Source organism: Procambarus clarkii, chromosome 57 (genome assembly GCF_040958095.1).
Source record: "Procambarus clarkii isolate CNS0578487 chromosome 57, FALCON_Pclarkii_2.0, whole genome shotgun sequence".
In the NCBI taxonomy this organism is placed as follows: domain Eukaryota; kingdom Metazoa; phylum Arthropoda; class Malacostraca; order Decapoda; family Cambaridae; genus Procambarus; species Procambarus clarkii.
Genome location: NC_091206.1, coordinates 14,867,316 through 14,895,067, shown reverse-complemented (window position 1 = coordinate 14,895,067; position 27,752 = coordinate 14,867,316). Strand labels below are relative to the sequence as shown.

The window sequence follows — 27,752 nt, the reverse complement described above, 5'->3', positions numbered from 1 at the left end:
TCCAGTTTATCATTTCCTTTACTAAAAATAGTTACTTACTAATAAGTTTAATTTCGTAGTATACTACTACTTACTGGAACTCCCTTATTTAGTTGATATTAAACATTCTAGAGGAAAATACTTTAATGTAAATGATTTTACCTTAATTTCCTCGATTAGTTGCCCAACTTTAATAAACCAATTTATGTTACGAGAAATTCTATTTATCACAGAAGAATTTAATGTGATATTAATACGCTTCACTACCTCTTCCTTTCTTAGTCAATTGCGATATATACACACATACATTTACGTTAGAGATGTCTATCGAGAGCCGCGCATGCGCAATAAGGAAGAGGAGGAAGACGGGAGAGCGTCACTAGACACGAGAGAGCACGACGCGGACGTCATTGACAGCGTGTAGCAGAGCTACGTTTTGATCCCATTTATTTCGCTCCCACGACCAGTAGAGTGGTGCCATGTTATCTGGCACAGTAGCCGTGTCCCAGACTAGCATATGAGCAATTCCAACGTCAACGCCTTTCAAGCAGCAGCTGGAGGACGAAGAATTGCTCAAGTCTCCACACCAACGGACACGCGGCTCGGCAGCTAGGTTTACCTTTTTGTTATTATGTGGTCACAATTAACATTTAGGCTAGTTGTCGTTAGGCCGTAGAACAAATAATACAATCCCTACCAAGGCGACGCCAACCGAGGTGCTAGGCTTGCCCACCGTTCCTTGCAACACTTTAACCTATGCAACACGTCGTCGGTGGAGCGTAGCAACTGATTACACCTCTCTAGATTTACAGCTAAGCTGTCCCTTTTTTATCTGTAGCAATAACTCTGTAGTTACAGTAGTGATGTCTCAAAGAGATCAATTACATTAACCCATTGATTTATATGCTATACTATTCTATTCAACAGTATATTGAGGTGCATTTACCTCCAATTAATATTATATAATCAACCTTATTTACTTTCATGTTTTATTTACTCTGGTGAAGAACCAGCACCAGAATAATGCTAGGGATGTGTTAATCTTTTAGCATGTAACCCCCCAATTTTGTGTAAGTTAATTTGACTCCATTTATATAAGAAATACAGTTTCACTAAGATCCATAGGACACTAGTTCTAGGGATCAGTTTTTTCCATTGCTTTATTTTGTTTTCCACTTTTTCTCAAAAAGTGGTGGTCCTTCTTAGCTATCGAAGTATATATTTAATTATTAGTTATTGGAGTCAGGTTTTCCCCACAACATTCTTGTACAGCCACTAGTACGCGTAGCGTTTCGGGCAGGTCCCTGGAATACGATCCCCGCCGCGAAGAATCGTTGTTACAACCAAGTACACATTTTACTGTTGAGTTAAACAGGCTACAGTTAAGGATTTGCGCCCAGTAAATCCTCCCCGGCCATGATACGAACCCATGACAAAGCGCTCGTGGAACGCCAGAAGAGTATCTTACCACTACACCACGATTGATTGATTGATAAAGATTAAGCCACCCAAGAGGTGGCACGGGCATGAATAGGCCGTAAGTGGTACAATTTTTTTTTCAGTACTCAGAGGTTGCATTTAACCATCAAGCTGTTATCGCGGGGGAGGATACTGCTTCACAGTCTTTATGAGGGTGTCCAGCTGCTGGACACCTTTGTTGACCAGGAGAGTGGCTGTGTTGATGGCTTCAGGGTGGCCACTGCAAGATTCAGGAACTCTTAAAGCTCTTTTAAGGTCGTTGGTTGCTTCTCATTCCAGAAGATAGTGAAGTAATGGCTTTTCTGTGACAGTTTGGCAGAAAATGCACCCCCTCTGTCGGGGTTCACCAATCTCGGGGTTGCATCTGTAACCTAGACGTAGTCTATATAACCTAACTGCTATTTCCCTGTGGATTCCTTTTGGGATATTTAACCTTTCTAATTTGGTTGCCTGAAGATACCATGTTGCAGATGGCGAACCTTCAGCTATTCTCTGGTGTAGGTAGGCTTTGTTGAGATGTGAGAGTTTTTTGGTGATGATGTTTTTTATGTTCTCTAGGCTGGGTCGAATTGTTTTATGTATCACTGGATGATGAGTTGCCAATTTAGCAATTTCATCAGCTTTTTCATTTTATGGGATTCCAACATGGGATGGGATCCAGTTTAAGGTTATGTTGAGTCCTTTGCCTTTAGCGACTGCTCCAAGATACAAAATGGTGGTAATTATTTCCTCATCTCATCTTCAGAAAGACATATCTGCTTTGGAGAAAGTTCAACACCGGGCGACTAAAATCTTTTCCGAACTAAGTCAACTTTCATACCAGGAACGGTTGAGGGCCATAGGGACCAGATATGACAGGGCTACTCTCAGCAAAACTTAAATTACTGAACAATTTGGAAAATATTGACCCAGAACACTTCTTCAAAAGGCTAGATGTAAGACGAACAAGGAGCAACGGTTTCGAGCTCAACAAGCCACACTGAAGGATGGAAAATATTTGTTTTCACCCATTGAATTATAAAGTTGTGGAAACGTATACCCGCCGAAGTTTTAAATGCCAAAACATTGCTCGATAAAATCCCCAAAACAAATTAGAGGGGCCTTCAACAAGCCAGACAACCTTCCTGTCCTCGTCGAGACCGCTAGAGAGAGATACCTGAATTTGCCCGAGGGGCCACCCCTCGAGTAAATTCAGGGAGACCATGGAACCACTCCTGACGAAGCCGTAAATGATAAAACATTACTCTATAAAATCACCAGGGCAAATAGGGGACATTTGACAAGCCGCCGACTTCCTATCCTCACTGAGAGATAGTGAATCTGGTAAATTCAGGTAAATCTTAGCTAATTAAATAATCCGGAAAAGTTTGCTTATTAAAGGCAGGGCTGTGTTAGCAGCATTATACTCTCTGAGCAAAGCAATGCACTGTTGCCCCCATCCCAGATGATGGGCACTGGGGCCCATGCCTGTGGTCCTATACTTACAACCACAGTTCTCGTCTGTGGACCCTCCCTACTCTGGTAGGGCTCTCGGTATGCTAGGTAGAGTTAGGGGGGGTGGGTTGTTTGTCTGGTTAGGTTAGGTGTTTGTTTGCTAGGCCTGTGAGTACACACTGGTCGGGCTCTGGTTACACAACTGGTCAGGATATAGTCGTTTCGGACACGATTCGATTCGGCTAAATTCATTTTCTGTCTTAAAACCAGATGTATTGTTATGCTAGACTGTATTAGCTTTAGAAAGGCCTATAATGCATATAAATATTAATTTACACACTCCTGGCGCTATATGCTAGGAATTTCAATATGGAATTCAAATAATTTTAGGCAAAGGGTCTCTGGGTCGGTTGATCGCCCCACTGGCTACAGGGCCGTCAGTCGTCAGGAAGCAGCGGCGGCGTGAGTATGTTGCTCCCGTGTTGGTAAGGCTGATCAATTTTTTTTTTTTTTTTTTTTTTTTTTTTTTTTGCTAATATATCTGAGCAGTTGGTAGGTACGCATGAATATATAGTCTACCTCCACTTACAATGCTTAATGCATTATACATTTGTTCGCTGTTTTTTTTTCATCCGGGTTCTGTAGTACAGTATTCAAGTGTTTGTATTCCACAAATGCTAAATAGTCTGTCCTCTCTCGGATATTGTGGAAGATTTTGAGGATAATGATTTGCCAACATTATATGGGTAGGTTATTATGTAGAATAAACTTCCCCATAGTGTTAAACCACCCCGTCGTCAAGCTAGGCTCGTTAACGCGGCGGTCGACCCCCCCCCCCCCATCCTACCTCCCAAGACGCATTTATTATCGATAAATAAATTTATTATCGATTTAATACTGTGTATTAAAAATAGTTTTTTATCGTGTATAAATTAATTTTATATTCTATATTTAATTAGGCGTATAGTAGGTTCGGTATTTAGGTTCTGTTGGCAATTATTTGCACTTGAAGTATATGGAGGGTGAAGCATTTACCTGGCCTGTCCTCAGGCCAGGCTCGCCTACGCGGCCGCCTGACCCAAAGCCGCATTCATCAATTTTATTGCACTGCGTATTCAGAATTATTCTCGCGTATAAGGTAATATTATTTTATTAAGTTAATGATTTAACAACTAAGTTTAGTGACAAGCGACAGTCCTGTGTACTGTAAATAGATGAACAACTTGCCAACGGGAAGGAGCGGGGACACCCCACCAGGAACTGAATTTACCTGAGGGCCACTAGCACAATAGTGACCTCGATGAGGACAGTAAGACAGCGGCTTGTTAAAGGTCCCCCCCCCCACATTTGCCCTGATGATCCTTTCCAGCTGTATTTTAAAACCCAGCAGGGTTTTTGCGTTTACGGCTTCGGCGGGTAGGCGGTTCCTCGGGTTTACACCCCTATGGGTGAAAAAGCATCTGCTGTTTCCTGTCTAACATTTTGGCTTGTTGAGTTTGAACCCGTTGCTCCTTGTTCATGTAATATCTGACCTTTTGAAGACATTGTCCTGATCGACATCCTCCAAATTGTTTAGTATCTTAAAGGTTTCTATGAAGTCCGCCCTGTCATGCCTGGTTTGTGGTGTTGTTAGCCCTGTGGCCCTCAACCGTTCCTGATACGAGAGGTGACTATAATTTCTGGTATAATTTTTGTCGTAAGACATAGCTTTATAGCTCTGGTAAGACATGGCTCTTTAGCAGCTATGTCTTTTTGAAGATGAGGTCTCCATGCCTGGATGCAATAATTCATGTGGGGGCGCACCAGAAACTTATACAATTGAAGGTCTACCTTCTTTTTCTTGGAGGTAAAGGTACGCATGATTATTTCCAGGGTTTGGTTTGATTTTTTTTCTGCCGCTCCCACTTGTTGTACAACTATCAGTGATTGGTGGATTCTGACTCCAAGATAATGTTGATGATTTGGTAGTTGTGTTGTGCATTATGCCGCACATGCGGGGGTGTCACTTGGGCTGCGGGTTGTGCATGGTCGGGCTTCGGTTCGTGCATGGTTGTGCTTCAGAGGTTGTTTGTTTGGTTCGTGCTTGCTAGGATTGCGGTTACATAACTGGTGGGGCTTCAGGTTGTGCATGGTCGGGCTTCGGTTCCTGCACGGTTGTGCTTCAGATGTTGTTTATTTAATGTTTGTTTGCTTCGTTCATGCTAGGCTTGCGGTTACACAACTGCTCGGGGTCCGGTTACACAACTGGTGGGGTTTCGGTTACACAACTGCTCGTGGTCTGGTTACACAACTGGTCGGGCTCCGGTTACACAACTGGTCGGGCTCCGGTTAAAAAACTGGTCGGGCTCCGGGGGTGTCACTTGGGCTGCGGGTTGTGCATGGTCGGGCTTCGGTTCGTGCATGGTTGTGCTACAGAGGTTGTTTGTTTGGTTCATGCATGCTAGGCTTGCGGTTACACAACTGGTGGGGCTTATGTTACACAACCGGTCAGGCTTCGGTTGCACAACTGGTCAGGCTCCGGTTAAACAACTGATAGGATTTCGGTTACACTACTGGTGGGGTTTCAGTTACACAACTCAGGGTCTGGTTACACAACTGGTCGGGGTCTGGTTACACAACTGGTCGGGCTCCGGTTACACAACTGGTCGGGCTCCGGTTAAATAACTGGTCGGGCTCCGGTTACACAACTGGTCGGGCTCCGGTTAAATAACTGGTCGGGCTCCGGGGGTGTCACTTGGGCTGCGGGTTGTGCATGGTCGGGCTTCGGTTCGTGCATGTTGTGCGTCAGAGGTTGCTTGTTTGGTTCGTGCTTGCTAGGCTTCCGGTTACACAACTGGTCGGGCTTCGGTTCCTGCATGGTTGTGCTTCAGATGTTGATTACTTTATGTTTGTTTTGAATTGTTTGTTTGCTTCGTTCATGCTAGGCTTGCGGTTAGACAATTGGTCAAGGTCTGGTTACACAACAGGTTCGGGCTCTGGTTACATAACTCCGGGGTTGTAACTTGTTGGGCTTTAGTTTGTGCATGGTCTGGCTCCGGTTCGTGCATGGTTGTGCTCCAAGGATTGTTTGTGTACTAGTGCTCCAGGTTTGTTTGCTAGAAACCTGGTTACTTTTTTCATATATAGCTCACTTTTTTGTTTGCTTTGGCTCCATAGTTGGTTTCTAGACCAAGTGGAGGGTTTTAGGTAGGGCTAAGGAAATTTTTGTTTGGTCGAGCTAGGAATGGAGTTTGGTTGGACTCTGGGGCTGTTTAGCTTGGTGGGGGTTGGATGACATGTATAGTTGCTAGGCTTGCGGTTACACAACTGCTCGGGGTTCGGTTACACAACTGGTGGGGTTTCGGTTACACAACTGATCGGGGTCTGGTTACACAACTGGTCGGGCTCCGGTTACACAACTGGTCGGGCTCCGGTTAAATAACTGGTCGGGCTCCGGTTACACAACTGGTCGGGCTCCGGTTAAATAACTGGTCGGGCTCCGGGGGTGTCACTTGGGCTGCGGGTTGTGCATGGTCGGGCTTTGGTTCGTGCATGTTGTGCTTCAGAGGTTGTTTATTTGGCTCGTGCATGCTAGGCCTGCGGTTACACAACTGGTGGGGCTTCAGGTTGTGCATGGTCGGGCTTCGGTTCCTGCATGGTTGTGCTTCAGATGTTGTTTATTTAATGTTGTTTGTTTGCTTCGTTCATGCTAGGCTTGCGGTTACGCAATTGGTCAAGGTCCGGTTACACAACTGGTTCGGGCTCTGGTTACATAACTCCGGGGATGTAACTTGTTGGGCTTTGGTTTGTGCATGGTCTGGCTCCGGTTCGTGCTTGGTTGTGCTCCAAGGATTGTTTGTGTACTAGTGCTCCAGGTTTGTTTGCTAGGGATCTATGGTTATATGTTTGCTAGAAATCTGGGTTACTTTTTTCGTATATAGCTCACTTTTTTGTTTGCTTTGGCTCTATAGTTGGTTTCTAGGGCAAGTGGAGGGTTTTAAGTAGGGCTAAGGAAATTTTTGTTTGGTCGAGCTAGGAATGGAGTTTGGTTGGTCTCTGGGGCTGTTTAGCTTGGTGGGGGTTGGATGACATGTATACTTGCTAGGCTTGCGGTTACACAACTGCTCGGGGTCCGGTTACACAACTGGTCGGGGTCTGGTTACACAACTGGTCGGGGTCTGGTTACACAACTGGTCGGGGTCTGGTTACACAACTGGTCGGGTTCCGGTTACACAACTGGTCGGGCTCCGGTTAAATAACTGGTCGGGCTCCGGTTACACAACTGGTCGGGCTCCGGTTAAATAACTGGTCGGGCTCCGGGGGTGTCACTTGGGCTGCGGGTTGTGCATGGTCGGGCTTCGGTTCGTGCATGTTGTGCGTCAGAGGTTGCTTGTTTGGTTCGTGCTTGCTAGGCTTCCGGTTACACAACTGGTCGGGCTTCGGTTCCTGCATGGTTGTGCTTCAGATGTTGATTACTTTATGTTTGTTTTGAATTGTTTGTTTGCTTCGTTCATGCTAGGCTTGAGGTTAGACAATTGGTCAAGGTCTGGTTACACAACAGGTTCGGGCTCTGGTTACATAACTCCGGGGTTGTAACTTGTTGGGCTTTAGTTTGTGCATGGTCTGGCTCCGGTTCGTGCATGGTTGTGCTCCAAGGATTGTTTGTGTACTAGTGCTCCAGGTTTGTTTGCTAGAAATCTGGGTTACTTTTTTCATATATAGCTCACTTTTTTGTTTGCTTTGGCTCCATAGTTGGTTTCTAGACCAAGTGGAGGGTTTTAGGTAGGGCTAAGGAAATTTTTGTTTGGTCGAGCTAGGAATGGAGTTTGGTTGGACTCTGGGGCTGTTTAGCTTGGTGGGGGTTGGATGACATGTATAGTTGCTAGGCTTGCGGTTACACAACTGCTCGGGGTTCGGTTACACAACTGGTGGGGTTTCGGTTACACAACTGATCGGGGTCTGGTTACACAACTGGTCGGGCTCCGGTTACACAACTGGTCGGGCTCCGGTTAAATAACTGGTCGGGCTCCGGTTACACAACTGGTCGGGCTCCGGTTAAATAACTGGTCGGGCTCCGGGGGTGTCACTTGGGCTGCGGGTTGTGCATGGTCGGGCTTTGGTTCGTGCATGTTGTGCTTCAGAGGTTGTTTATTTGGCTCGTGCATGCTAGGCCTGCGGTTACACAACTGGTGGGGCTTCAGGTTGTGCATGGTCGGGCTTCGGTTCCTGCATGGTTGTGCTTCAGATGTTGTTTATTTAATGTTGTTTATTTGCTTCGTTCATGCTAGGCTTGCGGTTACGCAATTGGTCAAGGTCCGGTTACACAACTGGTTCGGGCTCTGGTTACATAACTCCGGGGATGTAACTTGTTGGGCTTTGGTTTGTGCATGGTCTGGCTCCGGTTCGTGCATGGTTGTGCTCCAAGGATTGTTTGTGTACTAGTGCTCCAGGTTTGTTTGCTAGGGATCTATGGTTATATGTTTGCTAGAAATCTGGGTTACTTTTTTCGTATATAGCTCACTTTTTTGTTTACTTTGGCTCTATAGTTGGTTTCTAGGGCAAGTGGAGGGTTTTAAGTAGGGCTAAGGAAATTTTTGTTTGGTCGAGCTAGGAATGGAGTTTGGTTGGTCTCTGGGGCTGTTTAGCTTGGTGGGGGTTGGATGACATGTATACTTGCTAGGCTTGCGGTTACACAACTGCTCGGGGTCCGGTTACACAACTGGTCGGGGTCTGGTTACACAACTGGTCGGGGTCTGGTTACACAACTGGTCGGGGTCTGGTTACACAACTGGTCGGGTTCCGGTTACACAACTGGTCGGGCTCCGGTTAAATAACTGGTCGGGCTCCGGTTACACAACTGGTCGGGCTCCGGTTAAATAACTGGTCGGGCTCCGGGGGTGTCACTTGGGCTGCGGGTTGTGCATGGTCGGGCTTCGGTTCGTGCATGTTTGTGCTTCAGAGGTTGTTTGTTTGGTTCATGCATGCTAGGCTTGCGGTTACACAACTGGTGGGGCTTATGTTACACAACTGGTCAGGCTTCGGTTGCACAACTGGTCAGGCTCCGGTTACACAACTAATGGGATTTCGGTTACACAACTGGTGGGGTTTCGGTTACACAACTGGTCGGGGTCTGGTTACACAACTGGTCGGGGTCTGGTTACACAACTGGTCGGGCTCCGGTTAAATAACTGGTCGGGCTCCGGGGGTGTCACTTGGGCTGCGGGTTGTGCATGGTCGGGCTTCGGTTCGTGCATGATTGTGCTTCAGAGGTTGTTTGTTTGGTTCGTGCTTGCTAGGCTTCCGGTTACACAACTGCTCGAGTTTCGGTTTCTGCATGGTTGTGCTTCAGAGGTTGTTTACTTAATGTTTGTTTTGAATTGTTTGTTTGCTTCGTTCATGCTAGGCTTGCGGTTACACAACTGGTGGGGCTTATGTTACACAACTGGTCAGGCTTCGGTTGCACATCTGGTCAGGCTCCGGTTACACATCTGATGGGATTTCGGTTACTCAACTGTTGGGGTTTCGGTTACACAACTGGTCGGGGTCTGGTTACACAACTGGTCGGGCTCCGGTTACACAACTGGTCGGGCTCCGGTTAAATAACTGGTCGGGCTCCGGTTACACAACTGGTCGGGCTCCGGTTAAATAACTGGTCGGGCTCCGGGGGTGTCACTTGGGCTGCGGGTTGTGCATGGTCGGGCTTCGGTTCGTGCATGTTGTGCTTCAGAGGTTGTTTGTTTGGTTCGTGCTTGCTAGGCTTCCGGTTACACAACTGGTCGGGCTTCGGTTCCTGCATGGTTGTGCTTCAGATGTTGTTTACTTAATGATTGTTTTGAATTGTTTGTTTGCTTCGTTCATGCTAGGCTTGCGGTTACACAATTGGTCAGGGTCTGGTTACAGAACAGGTTCGGGCTCTGGTAACATAACTCCGGGGTTGTAACTTGTTGGGCTTTGATTTGTGCATGGTCTGGCTCCGGTTCATGCATGGTTGTGCTCCAAGGATTGTTTGTGTACTAGTGCTCCAGGTTTGTTTGCTAGGGATCTATGGTTATATGTTTGCTAGAAATCTGGGTTACTTTTTTCGTATATAGCTCACTTTTTTGTTTGCTTTGGCTCCATAGTTGGTTTCTAGGGCAAGTGGAGGGTTTTAGGTAGGGCTAAGGAAATTTTTGTTTGGTCGAACTAGGAATGGAGTTTGGTTGGTCTCTGGGGCTGTTTAGCTTGGTGGGGGTTGGATGACATGTATAGTTGCTAGGCTTGCGGTTACACAACTGCTCGGGGTTCGGTTACACAACTGGTCGGGGTCTGGTTACACAACTGGTCGGGCTCTGGTTAAATAACTGGTCGGGCTCTGGTTACACAACTGGTCGGGCTCTGGTTACACAACTGCTCGGGGTCTGGTTACACAACTGCTCGGGCTCCGGTTACACAACTGGTCGGGCTCCGGTTACACAACTGGTCGGGCTCCGGTTAAATAACTGGTCGGGCTCCGGTTACACAACTGGTCGGGCTCCGGTTAAATAACTGGTCGGGCTCCGGGGGTGTCACTTGGGCTGCGGGTTGTGCATGGTCGGGCTTCGGTTCGTGCATGGTTGTGCTTCGGAGGTTTGTTTGGTTCGTGCTTGCTAGGCTTGCGGTTACACAACTGGTGGGGCTTATGTTACACAACTGGTCAGGCTTCGGTTGCACATCTGGTCAGGCTCCGGTTACACATCTGATGGGATTTCGGTTACACAACTGTTGGGGTTTCGGTTACACAACTCTCAGGGTCTGGTTACACAACTGGTCGGGGTTTGGTTACACAACTGGTCGGGCTCCGGTTACACAACTGGTCGGGCTCCGGTTAAATAACTGGTCAGGCTCCGGTTACACAACTGGTCGGGCTCCGGTTAAATAACTGGTCGGGCTCCGGGGGTGTCACTTGGGCTGCGGGTTGTGCATGGTCGGGCTTCGGTTCGTGCATGTTGTGCTTCAGAGGTTGTTTGTTTGGTTCGTGCTTGCTAGACTTCCGGTTACACAACTGGTCGGGCTTCGGTTCCTGCATGGTTGTGCTTCAGATGTTGTTTACTTAATGATTGTTTTGAATTGTTTGTTTGCTTCGTTCATGCTAGGCTTGCGGTTACACATTTGGTCAGGGTCTGGTTACAGAACAGGTTTGGGCTCTGGTTACATAACTCCGGGGTTGTAACTTGTTGGGCTTTGGTTTGTGCATGGTCTGGCTCCGGTTCATGCATGGTTGTGTTCCAAGGATTGTTTGTGTACTAGTGCTCCAGGTTTGTTTGCTAGGGATCTATGGTTATATGTTTGCTAGAAATCTGGGTTACTTTTTTCGTATATAGCTCACTTTTTTGTTTGCTTTGGCTCCATAGTTGGTTTCTAGGGCAAGTGGAGGGTTTTAGGTAGGGCTAAGGAAATTTTTGTTTGGTCGAACTAGGAATGGAGTTTGGTTGGTCTTTGGGGCTGTTTAGCTTGGTGGGGGTTGGATGACACGTATAGTTGCTAGGCTTGCGGTTACACAACTGCTCGGGGTTCGGTTACACAACTGGTGGGGTTTCGGTTACACAACTGGTCGGGGTCTGGTTACACAACTGGTCGGGCTCCGGTTACACAACTGGTCGGGCTCCGGTTAAATAACTGGTCGGGCTCCGGTTACACAACTGGTCGGGCTCCGGTTAAATAACTGGTCGGGCTCCGGGGGTGTCACTTGGGCTGCGGGTTGTGCATGGTCGGGCTTCGGTTCGTGCATGGTTGTGCTTCAGAGGTTGTTTGTTTGGTTCATGCATGCTAGACTTGCGGTTACACAACTGGTGGGGCTTCAGGTTGTGCATGGTCGGGCTTCGGTTCCTGCATGGTTGTGCTTCAGATGATGTTTATTTAATGTTTAATATTTAATGCATTGGCAGATGGCAGTTGGTTGACATTGTATTGTATTGTATTGACATGTAACAGCAAGCTAGGCTTGCGGTTACACAACTGCTCGGGGTTCGGTTACACAACTGTTGGGGTTTCGGTTACACAACTGGTCGGGGTTTCGGTTACACAACTGGTCGGGGTTTCGGTTACACAACTGGTCGGGGTTTCGGTTACACAACTGGTCGGGGTCTGGTTACACAACTGGTCGGGGTCTGGTTACACATCTGGTCGGGGTCCGGTTACACAACTGGTCGGGCTCCGGTTAAATAACTGGTCGGGCTCCGGTTAAATAACTGGTCGGGCTCCGGTTACACAACTGGTCGGGCTCCGGTTAAATAACTGGTCGGGATCCGGGGGTGTCACTTGGGCTGCGGGTTGTGCATGGTCGGGCTTCGGTTCCTGCATGGTTGTGCTTCAGAGGTTGTTTGTTTGCTTCGTGCATGCTAGACTTGCGGTTACACAACTGGTCGGGCTTCAGGTTGTGCATGGTCGGGCTTCGGTTCCTGCATGGTTGTGCTTCAGATGATGTTTATTTAATGTTTGTTTTGAATTGTTTGTTTGCTTCGTTCATGCTAGGCTTGCAGTTACACAATTGGTCAGGATTTGGTTACACAACAGGTTCGGGCTCTGGTTATATAACTCCGGGGTTGTAACTTGTTGGGCTTTGGTTTGTGCATGGTCTGGCTCCGGTTTGTGCATGGTTGTGTTCCAAGGATTGTTTGTGTACTAGCGCTCCAGGTTTGTTTGCTAGGGATCTATGGTTATATGTTTGCTAGAAATCTGGGTTACTTTTTTCGTATATAGCTCACTTTTTTGTTTGCTTTGACTCCATAGTTGGTTTCTGGGCAAGTGGGGGGTTTTAGGTAGGGCTAAGAAAATTTTTGTTTGGTCGAGCTAGGAATGGAGTTTGGTTGGGCTCTGGGGCTGTTTAGCTTGGTGGGGGTTGGATGACAGGTATACTTGCTAGGCTTGCGGTTACACAACTGCTCGGGGTTCGGTTACACAACTGGTGGGGTTTCGGTTACACAACTGCTCGGGGTCCGGTTACACAACTGGTCGGGTTCCGGTTACGCAACTGGTCGGGCTCCGGTTAAATAATTGGTCGGGCTCCGGTTACACAACTGGTCGGGCTCCGGTTAAATAACTGGTCGGGCTCCGTGGGTGTCACTTGGGCTGCGGGTTGTGCATGGTCGGGCTTCGGTTCGTGCATGTTGTGCTTCGGAGGTTTTGTTCGGTTCGTTCATGCTAGGCTTGCAGTTACACAACTGGTCGGGCTTTTGCGGTGCACAATAAACTACCACTCAATTTCTTTATTATGCACCCCATACCCATCCCGTGGGCGGTGGTGTAAAGGATTACAGAGGCCCATAATCAGTTCAGGAACCGAACCCTCTAGTTCGTTATCTAAGCAAATAACAATTTTTGATGCTAGTTACAAAATTATTAATGTTATATATACATGTACACATTCTCATGCATACATGTACATATATATATACACATACACACATATTTAATCACCCACACAAGTACACACATCAATAATCTTTTGAACCACTCACTGGTTGAATAGGGGATGCTTAATGAACTATCCACCTCTGGCGGCAAAAAATAAATGAAATGTGCAAATACGGTCTAGTTGCAAACATTGCAAATAATCCAAAGGATTATTGCAGTTGCATTGTTTGCACCATCTTGAGCCTGTTTGTTCTGTAACAAGAGACAAAGCCTTCGCTGATAGATAATAGTAAGATATACAACATTATATTCAGTGCGCTATAAGCACGTCAGCGCACATATATTATCTATATAATAATAATAATAAAAATAATAATAATAACGTTTATTCAGGTAAAACTAAATACATTCAAAAAGTTACAAGCAGACTGTTGAACTTCTAGATAAAGCTAGTACATACTATGCCTAAAGTCACTAATATGCACAGCGTTTCAGACATCTACCTACAATGATTTTAGTGTAGATATTGTGATATGATTTTGCAGTATGAAAGATGTTAAGACAAACTTTTTTTTTTTTTTTTTTTGAGAGAGAGAGAGATATATATATATAAAAGAGATATACAAGAGTTGTTACATTGTTACATTCTTGTACAGTCACTAGTACGCGTAGCGTTTGGGGCAGGTCCCTGGAATACGATCCCCACGAAGAATCGTTGTTACAACTAGGTACCCATTTTACTATTGAGTTAAACAGGCTACAGTTAAGGATTTGCGGCCAGTAAATCCTCCCCGGCCAGGATACAAACCCATGAGAAAGCGCTCGCGGAACGCCAGGCGAGTGTCTTACCACTACACCACGAAGACTGGTTAATTCATTCAATTGTATAAGGATAAATCGCCTCGCATATCTGAAAAATACTTTTGTATTATTTTAATATAATACTCATGTGCCATCTTATTATTCACAATTTTAACTTATTCTCAATTTCTAATGGGCATCTTATTATCTTGGCAGACGAGAACTGAAGCGAACACACGCCAGCGCATATACGTGTTTTATATATATTTTTGATGGAAGAGGATCTTCTTGATACTGTAATCTACAACTGTGAAGAAGACATGGAACGACGCCACACCCATTATACTTCATACAGTAAATATTGGTAACTTATCCTATTATTTTATTATTATTATTATTATATATATATATATATATATATATATATATATATATATATATATATATATATATATATATATATATATATATAACTGAAAACTCACACCCCAGAAGTGACTCGAACCCATACTCCCACAACTGGTATGTACAGGGACGCCTTAATCCGCTTGACCATCACGACCGGACATAAGGAAGTGATAGCCGAGGCTATATGAACCACTTCCCCGCCGGCACTCGGATGGTAATCTTGGGCATAGCATTTTATCAAATCACCTCATTCTTTGGGGCACACGTGAGGAACACAAATGCAAACAAGCCTGAATGGTCCCCAGGACTATATACAACTGAAAACTCACACCCCAGAAGTGACTCGAACCCATACTCCCACAACTGGTATGTACAGGGACGCCTTAATCCGCTTGACCATCACGACCGGACATAAGGAAGTGATAGCCGAGGCTATATGAACCACTTCCCCGCCGGCACTCGGATGGTAATCTTGGGCATAGCATTTTATCAAATCACCTCATTCTTTGGGGCACACGTGAGGAACACAAATGCAAACAAGCCTGAATGGTCCCCAGGACTATATACAACTGAAAACTCACACCCCAGAAGTGACTCGAACCCATACTCCCACAACTGGTATGTACAGGGACGCCTTAATCCGCTTGACCATCAGTTTTCAGTTGTATATAGTCCTGGGGACCATTCAGGCTTGTTTGCATTTGTGTTCCTCACGTGTGCCCCAAAGAATGAGGTGATTTGATAAAATGCTATGCCCAAGATTACCATCCGAGTGCCGGCGGGGAAGTGGTTCATATAGCCTCGGCTATCACGTCCTTATGTCCGGTCGTGATGGTCAAGCGGATTAAGGCGTCCCTGTACATACCAGTTGTGGGAGTATGGGTTCGAGTCACTTCTGGGGTGTGAGTTTTCAGTTGTATATAGTCCTGGGGACCATTCAGGCTTGTTTGCATTTGTGTTCCTCACGTGTGCCCCAAAGAATGAGGTGATTTGATAAAATGCTATGCCCAAGATTACCATCCGAGTGCCGGCGGGGAAGTGGTTCATATAGCCTCGGCTATCACTTCCTTATGTCCGGTCGTGATGGTCAAGCGGATTAAGGCGTCCCTGTACATACCAGTTGTGGGAGTATGGGTTCGAGTCACTTCTGGGGTGTGAGTTTTCAGTTGTATATAGTCCTGGGGACCATTCAGGCTTGTTTGCATATATATATATATATATATATATATATATATATATATATATACATATATATATATATATATATATATATATATATATATATATATATATATATATATATATATATATATATATATTCAATTTCTTTCTTTATTATGCACCCCATCCCATGGGCGGTGGTGTAAAGGATTACAGAGGAATATAAGCGGTTCAGCAGGAACTGAACCCTCTAGTTCCTTTAGCTAAGCAAATAAAAATTTTTGACGCTAGTTACAAAATTATTAAATTTATATATATATCATATAAAATGTATGTGCAGAAATAATATTAATAAAACAATTAATATCGTGTAGTGTACTCTATCAAAATATATTACTTTGAAACCCGTATCAATAAATTGGGCTACTACTAGCTTAGCTAAATGAATTGTGGGGTTCAGTCCCTGAGCCCATTATGTGCCTTTGTAACCCTTTCCCACTACCGCCCACAAGATGGGTATGGGGTGCATAATAAATGAACTAAACTAAACTAACTCATTACAAATTCGCTATTTTTAGACCATCAGCTCGCTACTTTTAGCAATTTGTATCTGGCAACGCTGCCACAACACGGTGGTCGACTTTGACCGTAGTCACTCCGGGGGTCAGACCAAACCCGTCCCCGCCTTTAACATCATCAACAACAAAAATCTTTCCAGTACGTCTAATTTTGTCGTCACGTAAAGAAATCTAACTTTCACGCGAACTACAAATATCAAAGAAAAGGAACGGAATGATTTGGAAGAACACCATCACCTTACGTTCCTCCACCAAGCTACACAAGTATTAATAATAATAATATTTTATTTAGGAAAAGTACATATATAGATGTAAAGTTAAACATTCTGATTTATAGATAGAGCTAGTACATACAATATCTAAAGCCACTACTATGCATAGCGTTTCGGGCAAGGTTAGGTGGAGGAAAAAACACTTAGACTAAAACTTAATAGAAATTGAGCTTGAAGTATAAATTGCGTTGAAAGAAAAAAATAAGATAAAGGGGGGAACATGGTAGAAAATAGCCAATATATAAGTTGGTCAACAAGCAGCATTGTTTAGAAAATAGTAAGATATGGGTTGACATTTAGGGGTAAGGTAGGTTACAGGGAGTTAATTAGGTAGTACTATGTTTTTATCTTAAACTGGTTGGGAGAGGTACAGTCTTTAACATGATTGGGAAAGTCATTCCACATTCTGGGTCCCTTGATTTGTAGAGCATTTCTAGTTTGATTAAGTCATATTCTTGGAATATCAAATAGGTATTTGTTTCTGGTGTGGTGCCCATGGGTTCTGTTACAACCTTCTAAGAAGCTTTTAAGATCAGGATTGACATTATATATAAGTAATGTAAATTATTACAAATAAGTAATCTAATTTAGTATGCCAAAGGAAAGAAGAGGAACAGAATGATTTGGAAGAACACCATCACCTTATGTTCCTGCACCAAGCTATACAAGTAATCTATTTTAGTATGCCAATTACAGTAGTATATACTGTACACACTTAGTTAAAGTTAAAAGAGGACATTGACAAGCTTCATGGTGGACAAACAAATGGTTGCATGAATTTAATCCCAATAATTGTGAGGTAGTAAAGACGGGAAAATGAGAAAGGAGACCCTGAAATATCCGCACCACAAGTCGAAGACATCTATAGGAATCTGAAAAAAAAAAGTTGTGAAGTGGATATCATTGCAAAGCGAACACAAAATGAACACACAAACTGGCTAACATCGACAGCTTATGGGAAGCGGGCAAACATTAGAACGTCTTGCAGATGACAAGTCACAATAACGTGACTGAAGAAATGTTGGTGTTTCAGTCCATCCTGGACCATTACCAAGTTGATTGTGATAATGGTCCAGGACAGATCGAAACATTGTCGTCTCTGTTGTTTAGTATGTAGTTTGGTCAATATTAGAACATATTTATTTAATTTTTTAAACCTAAATCAGGACGCTAAAGACAATTACACAGCCTTTGTGTAATTGCCTTACCGCACGTACTATACAGTACGTGAGGTACTATATAGTTATATATAACTATACAGTACTATACAACCTTTCCTCACATACTATACAGTAATAGGCAGCACCAGTTTGGCATCTGCATCTTGTAATGCATAAAACCAAAATTAGAAAGGTACAGAGGTTTGCAACAAGATTAGTGCCAGAGCTATGAGGATAGGTGTAAGGCACAAGAAACAGTGGGAATATGATCACAGCATACAAGATACTGATTTGAATATACACGGTGGACAAGGAAACTCTGCCCAGAAACGATGGGCAGAGTTTCTTTCACCCTGATGTCCCTGTTACCTAGCAGTATATAGGTACCTGGGAGTTAGTCAGCTGTCACGGGCTACTTCCTGGGGGTGGAGGCCTGGTCGAGGACTGGGCCGCGAGGACACTAATAAGCCCCGAAATCAACTCAAAATAACCTCAAGAAAATCATGTTCTGATAAAGTGTTTAAAAATATATAATCTATTAAGTTTTGTTGTTCAGTTCAAATTGCTCTACTGAAGAAAGATTATTGTATGCAGAATATTTTATCTTCCATATGCAGGAAATTAATAGTGTAATTTGATTGGAAGTTTAAAATACACTAACAATTTAAATATTATAAAAATTACTTGGCACTGTAAACTAATATATACATCTCTTTGCAGATAAATTGGCATTTAATTATAAAAAATTACATCACTGATGATACTTGATCCCAAATTCACCATTATACGAGACATCATGGGGTCATTTGTGACATTAAATCTGCAGTCTCTTGTAAGCTTGTTGGAAACATGTCACAATTGTTCTACAGGTAAGGCAGTGTGCAGCAGGTTTGGTGTTTATGTGCTTAATTCTGTCATTAGCTGGCCTCACAATCCTCACTTCCGGTTAATATTCTTTTCTTTCTTAGTTGCATTATTATGCCACTACCAGAGACAAATTAATCCACTGCATATTTTTAGGATTTGTAGAGTCATGCAGGTGAAAAAACAAATTCAATAATGGCTTTGTGCAATTCTGTGCCACAGTTTACTGTGCACACTATGCATGCTCTGTCTGCAAGTGGTAATACAAACAGGATTACAGAGTACAAATATTTTATCAAAACCCTATTTGATATATAATCATAACTTTAGATATTACAAAGTATTTGTTACATAGTTTACTATAGCTGAGTAGTTTATTTATGTAAGAGGCAATGATTGGATTTCAGGTATTTATTAATGGCTTTAAATTATATGCAATTTCTCATAGGGTATGTTTGGAAATCTCTAAAAGGGTAAAAATATTTTTAAAATGCAGTGGAATCTCGATTCAATAAACCTCGATTTGGCGAATCTCTGGTTGAAACATACACATTCCATGCCAGATTTGCTCGCCCGATTCAACGAACAAGAGTTCCTTGAAGCCCCCGATGTGTGGATTTGCTTAGGATGTTGGAACCGAGTTCACAGATAGAGGCAACATTACAAGACATAGTTGAGGCCTTGGGAAAGCCACTCGGCATATTAACACCAAATTCCAAAGTTCTTTTTTCATTTCCAGTTTTAAAGGTTTTTGTTCAATAAAATATGGACCCTTTTCCTCTGAAAATGAGATTTTGAGGCTGGGGCATGGGAAGTACAGGTATGCTAGATGTAGTTAGATCTCTTTACAGACAGGTTCTCTTGGTTGTTGCCCTTCATATGACAGGTTGAAATTAAAATTTAGCATGGTGACATCAGCCCCTAGTGTGTGGGAAGTATTAGGTTTGAATGGTAATACTTGCAGTATGGCTCCAATCATGGTTTTTAATGATTTTTGTACATGAACTCAACATTATGAAAAATAGTTGGAGCCTAGGGTATTGGAGCCTTTTGAGGATATTTAAAGCTAAATTCTAGGGTTTCTCATTTTTAGTTGGCAAGGATTTTTGTTCACTGAGGTATGGCCCTGCTACCTTTTGAGTATGAGTTTTGAGACTGGGGACATGAGAAATAAGCAATTGTGTATTATGGTATTGGTTGAAATGAAAATTTTACATAGTGAAATTAGCACATAAGACATGGGAACTGCATCTGGAAGGCATCTCTAGTTGCAACAAATCCCTCACTGCAACGAATTGGTGTTGGTCCCAGTTAGTCAAGTCGAGGTTGTACTGTATAAGATATAATATTCCAGCATATTATTTACACACTTCATATTTCATGTGATTGAGATATCAATACAAATTAAACTGACAAAGATACGTGTACCTTAGACTTAAGGTACAAGTTATATTTTTATAAATACTGTATAAGAAAATTATCTTTTTTTCTAATAAAAGTTAAAAAAATTCTTTTACAAATTAGAAGTAGTGTACATCAAGTACAGTATCCTTTCTTGTTAACAAAATTGTAGCCACATAAATTTTTTAACATGTTCTTGGAACTCGTATGTAAATGAATCAACAATGGTTTGAATTTAATTCCTTTGTCAAGGATTTGTATGTTCAGTATGTGACTTCAGGTACAAGTTTGTTACATTCAGATTTTAGTGTTTAGCACAAGCCATAACATTCAAGTGATATTATGAGGATAAAGAGTTGGTAATAACTAATGTCTTCAGTTGTATATTCAATTGTATGAGTTTGAGTGATGATGCAAAGCAAAAGATTAGTTTGTAAGGTGGGAAGTCCAGTTGTTGAGAGTAGTATTACTAGCATTCTTCTAGCTTATGCCTTTTCCTTCATATTGTATATTAGACAGCCAAACCACAAATCTGAAAATACAAGCATTTATTACATTTTGGTCTAATTTAGACCATTATTAGGTTGATATGATAATGATACAGGATGGACTGAAATGTCATAAATTCTTTTCTTCTCAGATTTGTGGGTTAGATGTCTAATTTTGAGCCACATTATTGTGACTTATTGTCTGCTTACTGTATATTAGTTTCACATCTTACATGCCTAATAAAAATACAGGTACACATCATAAAACATAAGAGTAAATTGACCAAACCACACACTAGAAAGTGAAGGGACGATGACATTTTGACTTGAGAATGGTCCAGGACGGACTGAAATGTCGTCATCCCTTCACTTTCTAGTGTGTGGTTTGGTCAACATATTTCATCCACGGTATTGTGACTCCTTGTCTGCATAAGAATAAAGGTAACTGCAGAAGGCCTATTGGCCCATATGAGGCAGGTCTTATGCACCCAATCCCACCCATATACATGTCCAATCCATGCTTGAAATAATCAGGGGACCCCCATCTCCACCATGTTATGGAACCAGTATTTTTCCAGTTCTTTTCTAAATCTAAACTTATCCAATTTATACACATTGTTTCTTGTTCTGTTCTATATTGATACTTTTAATACTCTATTAATATCCCCTTTGTCCATTCATCCACTTGTACACCTCTGTCACATTACCCTTAACTCTTTGCCTTTCCAGCAAATGTAATTTAAGCTTTGTCAATCTTTCTTCATATGACAGGTTTCTAATTTATGGGATTAACTTTGTCTTCCTACGCTGGACGCATTCAAGTAAATTAATATCCATTCTATAGTACGGGGACCAAAATTGAACTGCATAATCTAAATGGGGCCTAACCAGAGCAAAATATAGCTGAAGAACAACACCAGGTGTCTTATTAGTAATGCTTCGATTAATAAATCCCAGTGTCCTATTTGCCTTATTACGAACATTTATGCATTGATTTTTTGGTTTTAAATTCTAGCTATTCATAACTCCCAGATCCCTTTTGCAGTCCGACTTCGCAAGCTCAACACCATCTAGCTTGTATCTTGTAACTATATCATTACCTAGCCTCAAAACTTTACATTTGTCAGCATTAAACTGCATCTGCCAGTCTTTTGACCATTCAAAACCCTATTTAGATCGTCTTGAAGTGATAGTCTTCTTCTGTGTTTATTTCCCTCCCGATTTTCGTATCAGCAAATTTGCAAATATTGCTACTCATACCTGAATCTAAATCATTTATATATATTATGAATAACTGAGGTCCCAGGACAGAACCTTGAGGCACTCCACTTACAACATTTTTCCACTCTGACTTAACCCCATTTATACAAACTCTGTTTTCTTTGGTATAGCCATGTCCTAATTCAACTTAATATAGTACCTTCAATACCATGAGCCTCTAACTTTTTAATCAGTCTTTCATGTGGCACTGTGTCAAATGCTTTGCTAAAGTCAAGGTACACAACATCACAAACCTTTCCACTATCAACTGCCTCAACTATGCAGGAATAAAATGATAGCAAATTTGTTAAATATGAATGGCCATTTGTAAAATCATGTTGTGAATCTTTTATTAATCTATGTTTTTCAAGATGAAGACGAATGATATTTGCAATTATCGATTCGAGTAACTTTCCCACAATAGACGTTAAGCTAATTGGCCAATAGTTTGACGCAAGTGATCTATTTCCTTTCTTGAAAATTGAAACCACATTAGCAACCTTACACGACTCTGGCTCTCTGCTTGACTAATGATTTATTAAATATGGTAGACAATGGCTCACAAAACTCCTCTTTTTACTCCTTAAGCACCATGGCAAACACTTCATCTGGCCCTGAGGATTTGTTTGGCTTCAGTTTTACTATTTGTTTAATAACATCCTCCCTGGTAACTGCTAAACTAGTCAACCTATCGTCCCCACCCACATAGACTTGTTCGGCTGAAGGCATACTGTTAAGTTCCTCTTTAGTAAATACAGAGATAAAATATTTATTAAAAATAATACTCATCTCTTCGTCATTATCAGTTATCTGACCTGTCTCGGTTTTTAATGGACCTATACTTTCCCTAATCTTTGTTTGATATAACTGAAAAAAACTTTAGGATTTGTCTTTGCTTGCCCTGTTATGCGAACTTCATAGTTTCTTTATACCCTCCTTATCTCTTTTTTTAATATTTCTAACCAGTTGGATGAATTCTTGTTCTTAACCGACTTCCCCATTCTTAATCCTTTTGTTCCAAGCTCTCTTTCTACCTATAAGGTTCTTCAGATCCTAAGTTATCCATTTCGGGTCATTATTATTAGATCTCTTCAATTTGTATGGTATACTACGTTCCTGTGCTTTGCTTAGAATATTTTTAAATGGGTTATATTTTGAATCCACATCGAAATCCCATTTTACATCACCCGTCGCTGGGTTCACATCTTGCTCAAGACCGGCCCACCTCTCATGCCCAAGACTTTCCAATCTATTTCACCCAAAAAAATTCTTAGGTTATTAAAATCAGCTTTTTTGAAAATCTGGCACTCTAACAGAATTTTCCCCTTCAAATCTATTCCATTCTATACCAAATCTGTTATCCTTGTGATCACTGTTCCCTAACTAACTCCCTATTTCAATATCATTAATTTGTGTTTCCCTGTTAGTTAACATTAAATCTAAAATATTATTTTCCCATGTTGGTTCCTTAACGTGTTGTGTAAGAAAGCAATCGTCAATTATTTCTAGAAAATCTTGTTCATTGTTCCCTGTTCTGTTAAACCAGTTTATTCCACTAAACTTTGTCACCCATGACACAAGTACTGTTGGAACTAGATGCTCTAAATATTTCATCCCATAGATGCTTTGCTTCCATTCTGTCTTAAGTTTGGTGGCCTGCATATAACTCCTAATATAAGATTTTTTGCTTTTTCGTTTATTTCTAGCCACATACTTTCTGTGTATAGCTTAATTTTGATTCCCTCTTTGAGACTACATTTAAAATTTTCCCTAACATATATGGCTACTCCCGCCTCCTCGTCTAATATATCTATCTGTGTGGAATAGTTTAAATCCATTTATTTGATATTCGGCTAATAGTTCTCTATTTCTACATTCATCCATGTTTCAGTAAGTGCAATAATATCTTTTTCTGTGCAGACAAGCATTTAAATTGTTTATTTTGTTTCCTAGACTCCTACTGTTTGTGTAATATACCCTAAGTGTATTGTTATTTTGAGGCCCTTCTCTTTCTCTGTTCATTTTTCCAATTTGTTTTCCCCACAGACACACACATACTTTTATTACCTCCCCTCTCCATATCAATTCCCATACCACTATCTACTAAGTTTAAACCCAAACCAACCCCATCAACCTCAGGTTCTAATGAGTTGGCAACAGCAACAACCCCAGCCCTGGATAAATGCACCCCATCCCGAGCATACATGTCATTTCATCCATAGAAGTGTTCCCAGCTATCAATGAAGGATATTGCGTTTGATTTGCAATACCAGTATATTTGTCAAGTTGGCAATTGATACCAAAAGCCCTCAACAACCATTCATTTCCAACTCCCATTCTTGGTAGAATGCCACATATGATCGGGATTCCTCCCTTACTCCTAAATAATTCTATGACTGTCTTAAACCTCTGTAACAGTGCCTCACTCCTAACTCGTCAAACTTCATTTCCACCTGCACTGATAAATAATGGGTTTGTTCCCATTTCCTGCCATAATATCATTCATGTTAACAATGTCACCAATCCCTCTTCCCAGATAGCAAACCCTTAACCTGTTCCCCCTATCTGTCACAAAGTTCTATCCAAATACCTCACCTGAGAATCAAAAATGCAAACCAAAATTCGCTTAGGTACTTCCTTTATTTTCTGAGCACTTTGAGGGACCTGTGCTTCGTTGCTTTCCCTTTCGATTGAACTGCAGGCTCCCCCATAGCACTCGTCCTCCAACACGGCAAATGAGTTAGAAGTCCTTAGGATATCTGTAGGCGGCTTTGTCAAAGTCGTCTTATTCTTAGTTAAGACCCCTGTCCTTTACAACTTTTCAAGACGAGGTCTTTTTAATTCTGGTCTCCTCCTTTGTTTCTCCTCGAAGTTGTTTCAGCTGTCATACCTCCTGCTGGGACTCCAACTGTCCTCAGAGCTCCAACTAGATTCATCAGTTCCTTCACTATACCTTCCATTATTACTATGATAATATTACTACAATCTGAGCTCCAGCTAACACACCCTCTCACTGTGACTGCACCTGAATCTATCAACTGTCATAAATTTTGTTTGGTACTTTCAGGTAATGCAGCTCAAGTAATCACTGGTGATACATTGTCAGTGAGACTGGGAAGTGAAGTGGGGCGACCATTTACTTTCTTATGCTGTGGAACAATTATCAGTTCAGGAGGTGCTATATTCTGGCATTCTGAAGAAATAACACCTGATGCCATTACTAGCAGTAATGAAGTTATTCAGCAGCCATTAAAAGTAATGGATGGTAATACAGAAGAGAAAAGAGGTGTGGAGGAATTTGAGGATCTTATCATTAAATGTGAAGATGACAGTGGAAAAAAATTTGAAAGTGAAGAAATTAATCTTCATAACATTTTGGTAGAAGAAGATCCTCTTTTAGTGGATGATTTAGCGATAGAGAAAACAAACGTGGACGAATGCTGCACATCAGAAAATAATGAAAAAATAATAGTTGTAAGCCCAGAGAACACAATAGCAAGGACAAATTTAGTAGGAATACTGACTCATCAAGATTCTTTAGGTTCTCTTGAAAGTCCTTGTGAAAGTAAAGCTACTGGGCTCACAAAGAGAACAAAGTATCCAGAAGTTTTTACCTGTGAATATTGTGGAAAAGTTTTCACGGGAAAAGAAAGAGCTTACCAATTCTATTATCATAGAAACCGTGAACACACACATGAGATGGTCTACAGGTGTGATATTTGCTCGAAGGAATTTTGGGGAGATAGGGAACTCCTGTCACATATGAGTGGGCATAGGGATCAGGGTCACATTTGCCATATTTGTGGACAAAAATTTAATGCCAAGAAAAATTTAAAAACTCACCTCTTGACACACTTGTCCATACGTGAATATATTTGTCGTTACTGCGATAAATCTTTTAGAAGAAAGGACCATCTTACAGTTCACGAGAGAATTCACACAGGGGTAAGGCCATATCAGTGCAAGTGGTGTGACTCAGGATATCCCCAAAAGCACCAGCTCAAGCTACATATTCGTAAGTGTCCTATTCTAAAACGCCAGGAAGCTAAACCATACACATTAAAAAATCATTAAAATAATTTTATATCACTATTATTTAATGCCACTTTTACAAAATATAAATAAAAGTAATTTAAATTAAAGTGTCTTGAATAAGTATGCAGCGGGTCGTGTTGTTTTGTTGTCAGGGTAGAAGAAAGGTGATTGATATTGAAAGGTATACAAGACAAGGTGATTTGTATACACTTGTATACATGTTGTCAACTGCTTTTCCAATGTCAACATTCCTTTATCATTGTGGTTGACTTCCAGTGCCTTCATGGCCCTGGACTTCAAGAGTATTTAACCCTGTGCATACTGTGGTAGTCAAAATTCAACATTGGCTATTTCTACCCACTTGCAGATTTATGACAGTTGAGTTTTAATAGGTTCCCAGCCATATTGGTATTACTTGAAATGAGTGCACAGACACTGCCGCTTAGGAGGCTGTCCACACTTGCCCTATTTTCAAAAAAGGCATTCCTTATTCAGACTTCTACCCAGTCATTCATTCCTCAATCTGAGACCACTGGCGGGGTTGCTGGTCTGAGGTTACAGGTGCAATCTCAAAAGTAACATTTTTTCCTTAGCCTCCCTCTACCACCATAATAGACACTAGGAAATGGCTTTGGCTAGGTTACATATTGGCCATATTCGCTTAACTCCTGGATATTTTATGGCATGCAGCCCTTCTCCTTACTGCCCAAACTGCATTGTCCCACTTTCAGTTGTGCACCTCCTTGTGGAATGTCCAGATTTTCTGGATGATTGTATGTCTTGCTTTCCTACTGTCCCTCAACAAAATCTTTGGTGAATCTGATACCTATGATATCACTCGTCTTGTGTTTTTGTCTTTATTATTAGCATTCTCAATGATATTTAGTGCACTTTGAATATCCAGTGACACTGATGGTACTATAATCTACCCGGCTTTGTGCCTTATTTTGACACTTTCCCTGTTCGCCTGCTTCAAATTTCTGGTGCTGCCTTGGCTGGGACTGGTCTAGATATCAGAATGCCCATTATCAAAGTATTCAAGTTAAGCCAACCACTTTAACTCAAATTCGAGTTTCTCATTTGTTACATCCCTTTAATCCGAATTCCTATTCTGATTAAAAGATGAAAATTGGTCAAAAACTGAAATGTGAATTGATTTGGATTACATGAAGATTTGGGTTACCAGACTCTGAATTACAGGCCTCTTACACGCAGTACAGTACTTGTTTTGACTGAATCATGACACCAAGCTAATGAGATGCTGCTGCAACACACTTAAAGCTCCATCAGCTAATAATAATAAAAGGATTATTAAAAATTTAATTATTTTCTATTTGCTTTATACTATGAAAAACATGATGTAGCTTCACAATCATTATTATAAGGCATGACAAAGAGCTCAGCACATAAATAATACAACTGTAATACAAAGGAAGAAGCAAGGCAAAGCTCTTTATAAACTTAAAAAAAAAAAGTCATACTATTTACAGCTGTGCCTTTTCTTGTTCATTGACAAGCAAAGAGAATAAACTGTAAAATAAAAAATTTTGAGCACCTTTCAAAATTATAAAGTACTGTATGAAGATACATGTTATAAATTACATTGTGGAAAATCTACATATGACAAAAGACACTTCTTAATGCCCTTTCTCTAAAGGCAAATGGATTTTTCTAAGGCAACACATCAAAAATGTATGATTACAAGTTGAATATTTCTACATAAAAAATAAAGAATGTTACAAGCATAGTAAATATTAGCTGCTGTATATAAAAAAAAAAAATGGGCAGGAATGGGGAAAAGGTTATAACATGACGATGATAATAAATATTCCTCGTATGTACACCACAGTATGATTTTACTATGTCATGCTGCATAATTTTTTTTACAGTGAAAATCTACGAACTCTTGACATGAGAACTGGGTTTTTGATCTAAATTTTCCATTAAAAACTACCTTTTAAAACAGTATAGCTTATTAACCAACATAAATATCATTATAATTGTTAAGGCAATAACAGATGGAACATTCACTGTGTTGTAATGCATCAACTACCATAAAACAATGAATCAGACTACATACAA

At 41.6% G+C, this 27,752-nt stretch overlaps 1 protein-coding gene across 4 annotated transcripts; it reads left to right on the top strand.

The window, feature by feature from the left end:
• The first annotated feature begins 451 nt into the window (after positions 1-451).
• On the top strand, positions 452-27,752 carry LOC123745021 (zinc finger protein 614). 4 transcript variants are annotated; one of them, XM_069306318.1, is made up of 4 exons: positions 452-592; positions 14,260-14,397; positions 18,343-18,491; positions 24,703-27,752. In XM_069306318.1, exons 3-4 carry the CDS (start codon positions 18,380-18,382, stop codon positions 25,707-25,709), a joined length of 1,119 nt encoding a protein of 372 aa, XP_069162419.1. In that variant the 5' UTR covers positions 452-592; positions 14,260-14,397; positions 18,343-18,379; the 3' UTR covers positions 25,710-27,752. The 4 variants fall into 4 exon arrangements, with proteins under 4 accessions (XP_069162419.1, XP_045581223.2, XP_045581224.2 ...); XM_045725267.2 differs by having other exon boundaries at positions 14,260-14,407; XM_045725268.2 differs by lacking the exons at positions 452-592; positions 14,260-14,397 and adding an exon at positions 16,206-16,329.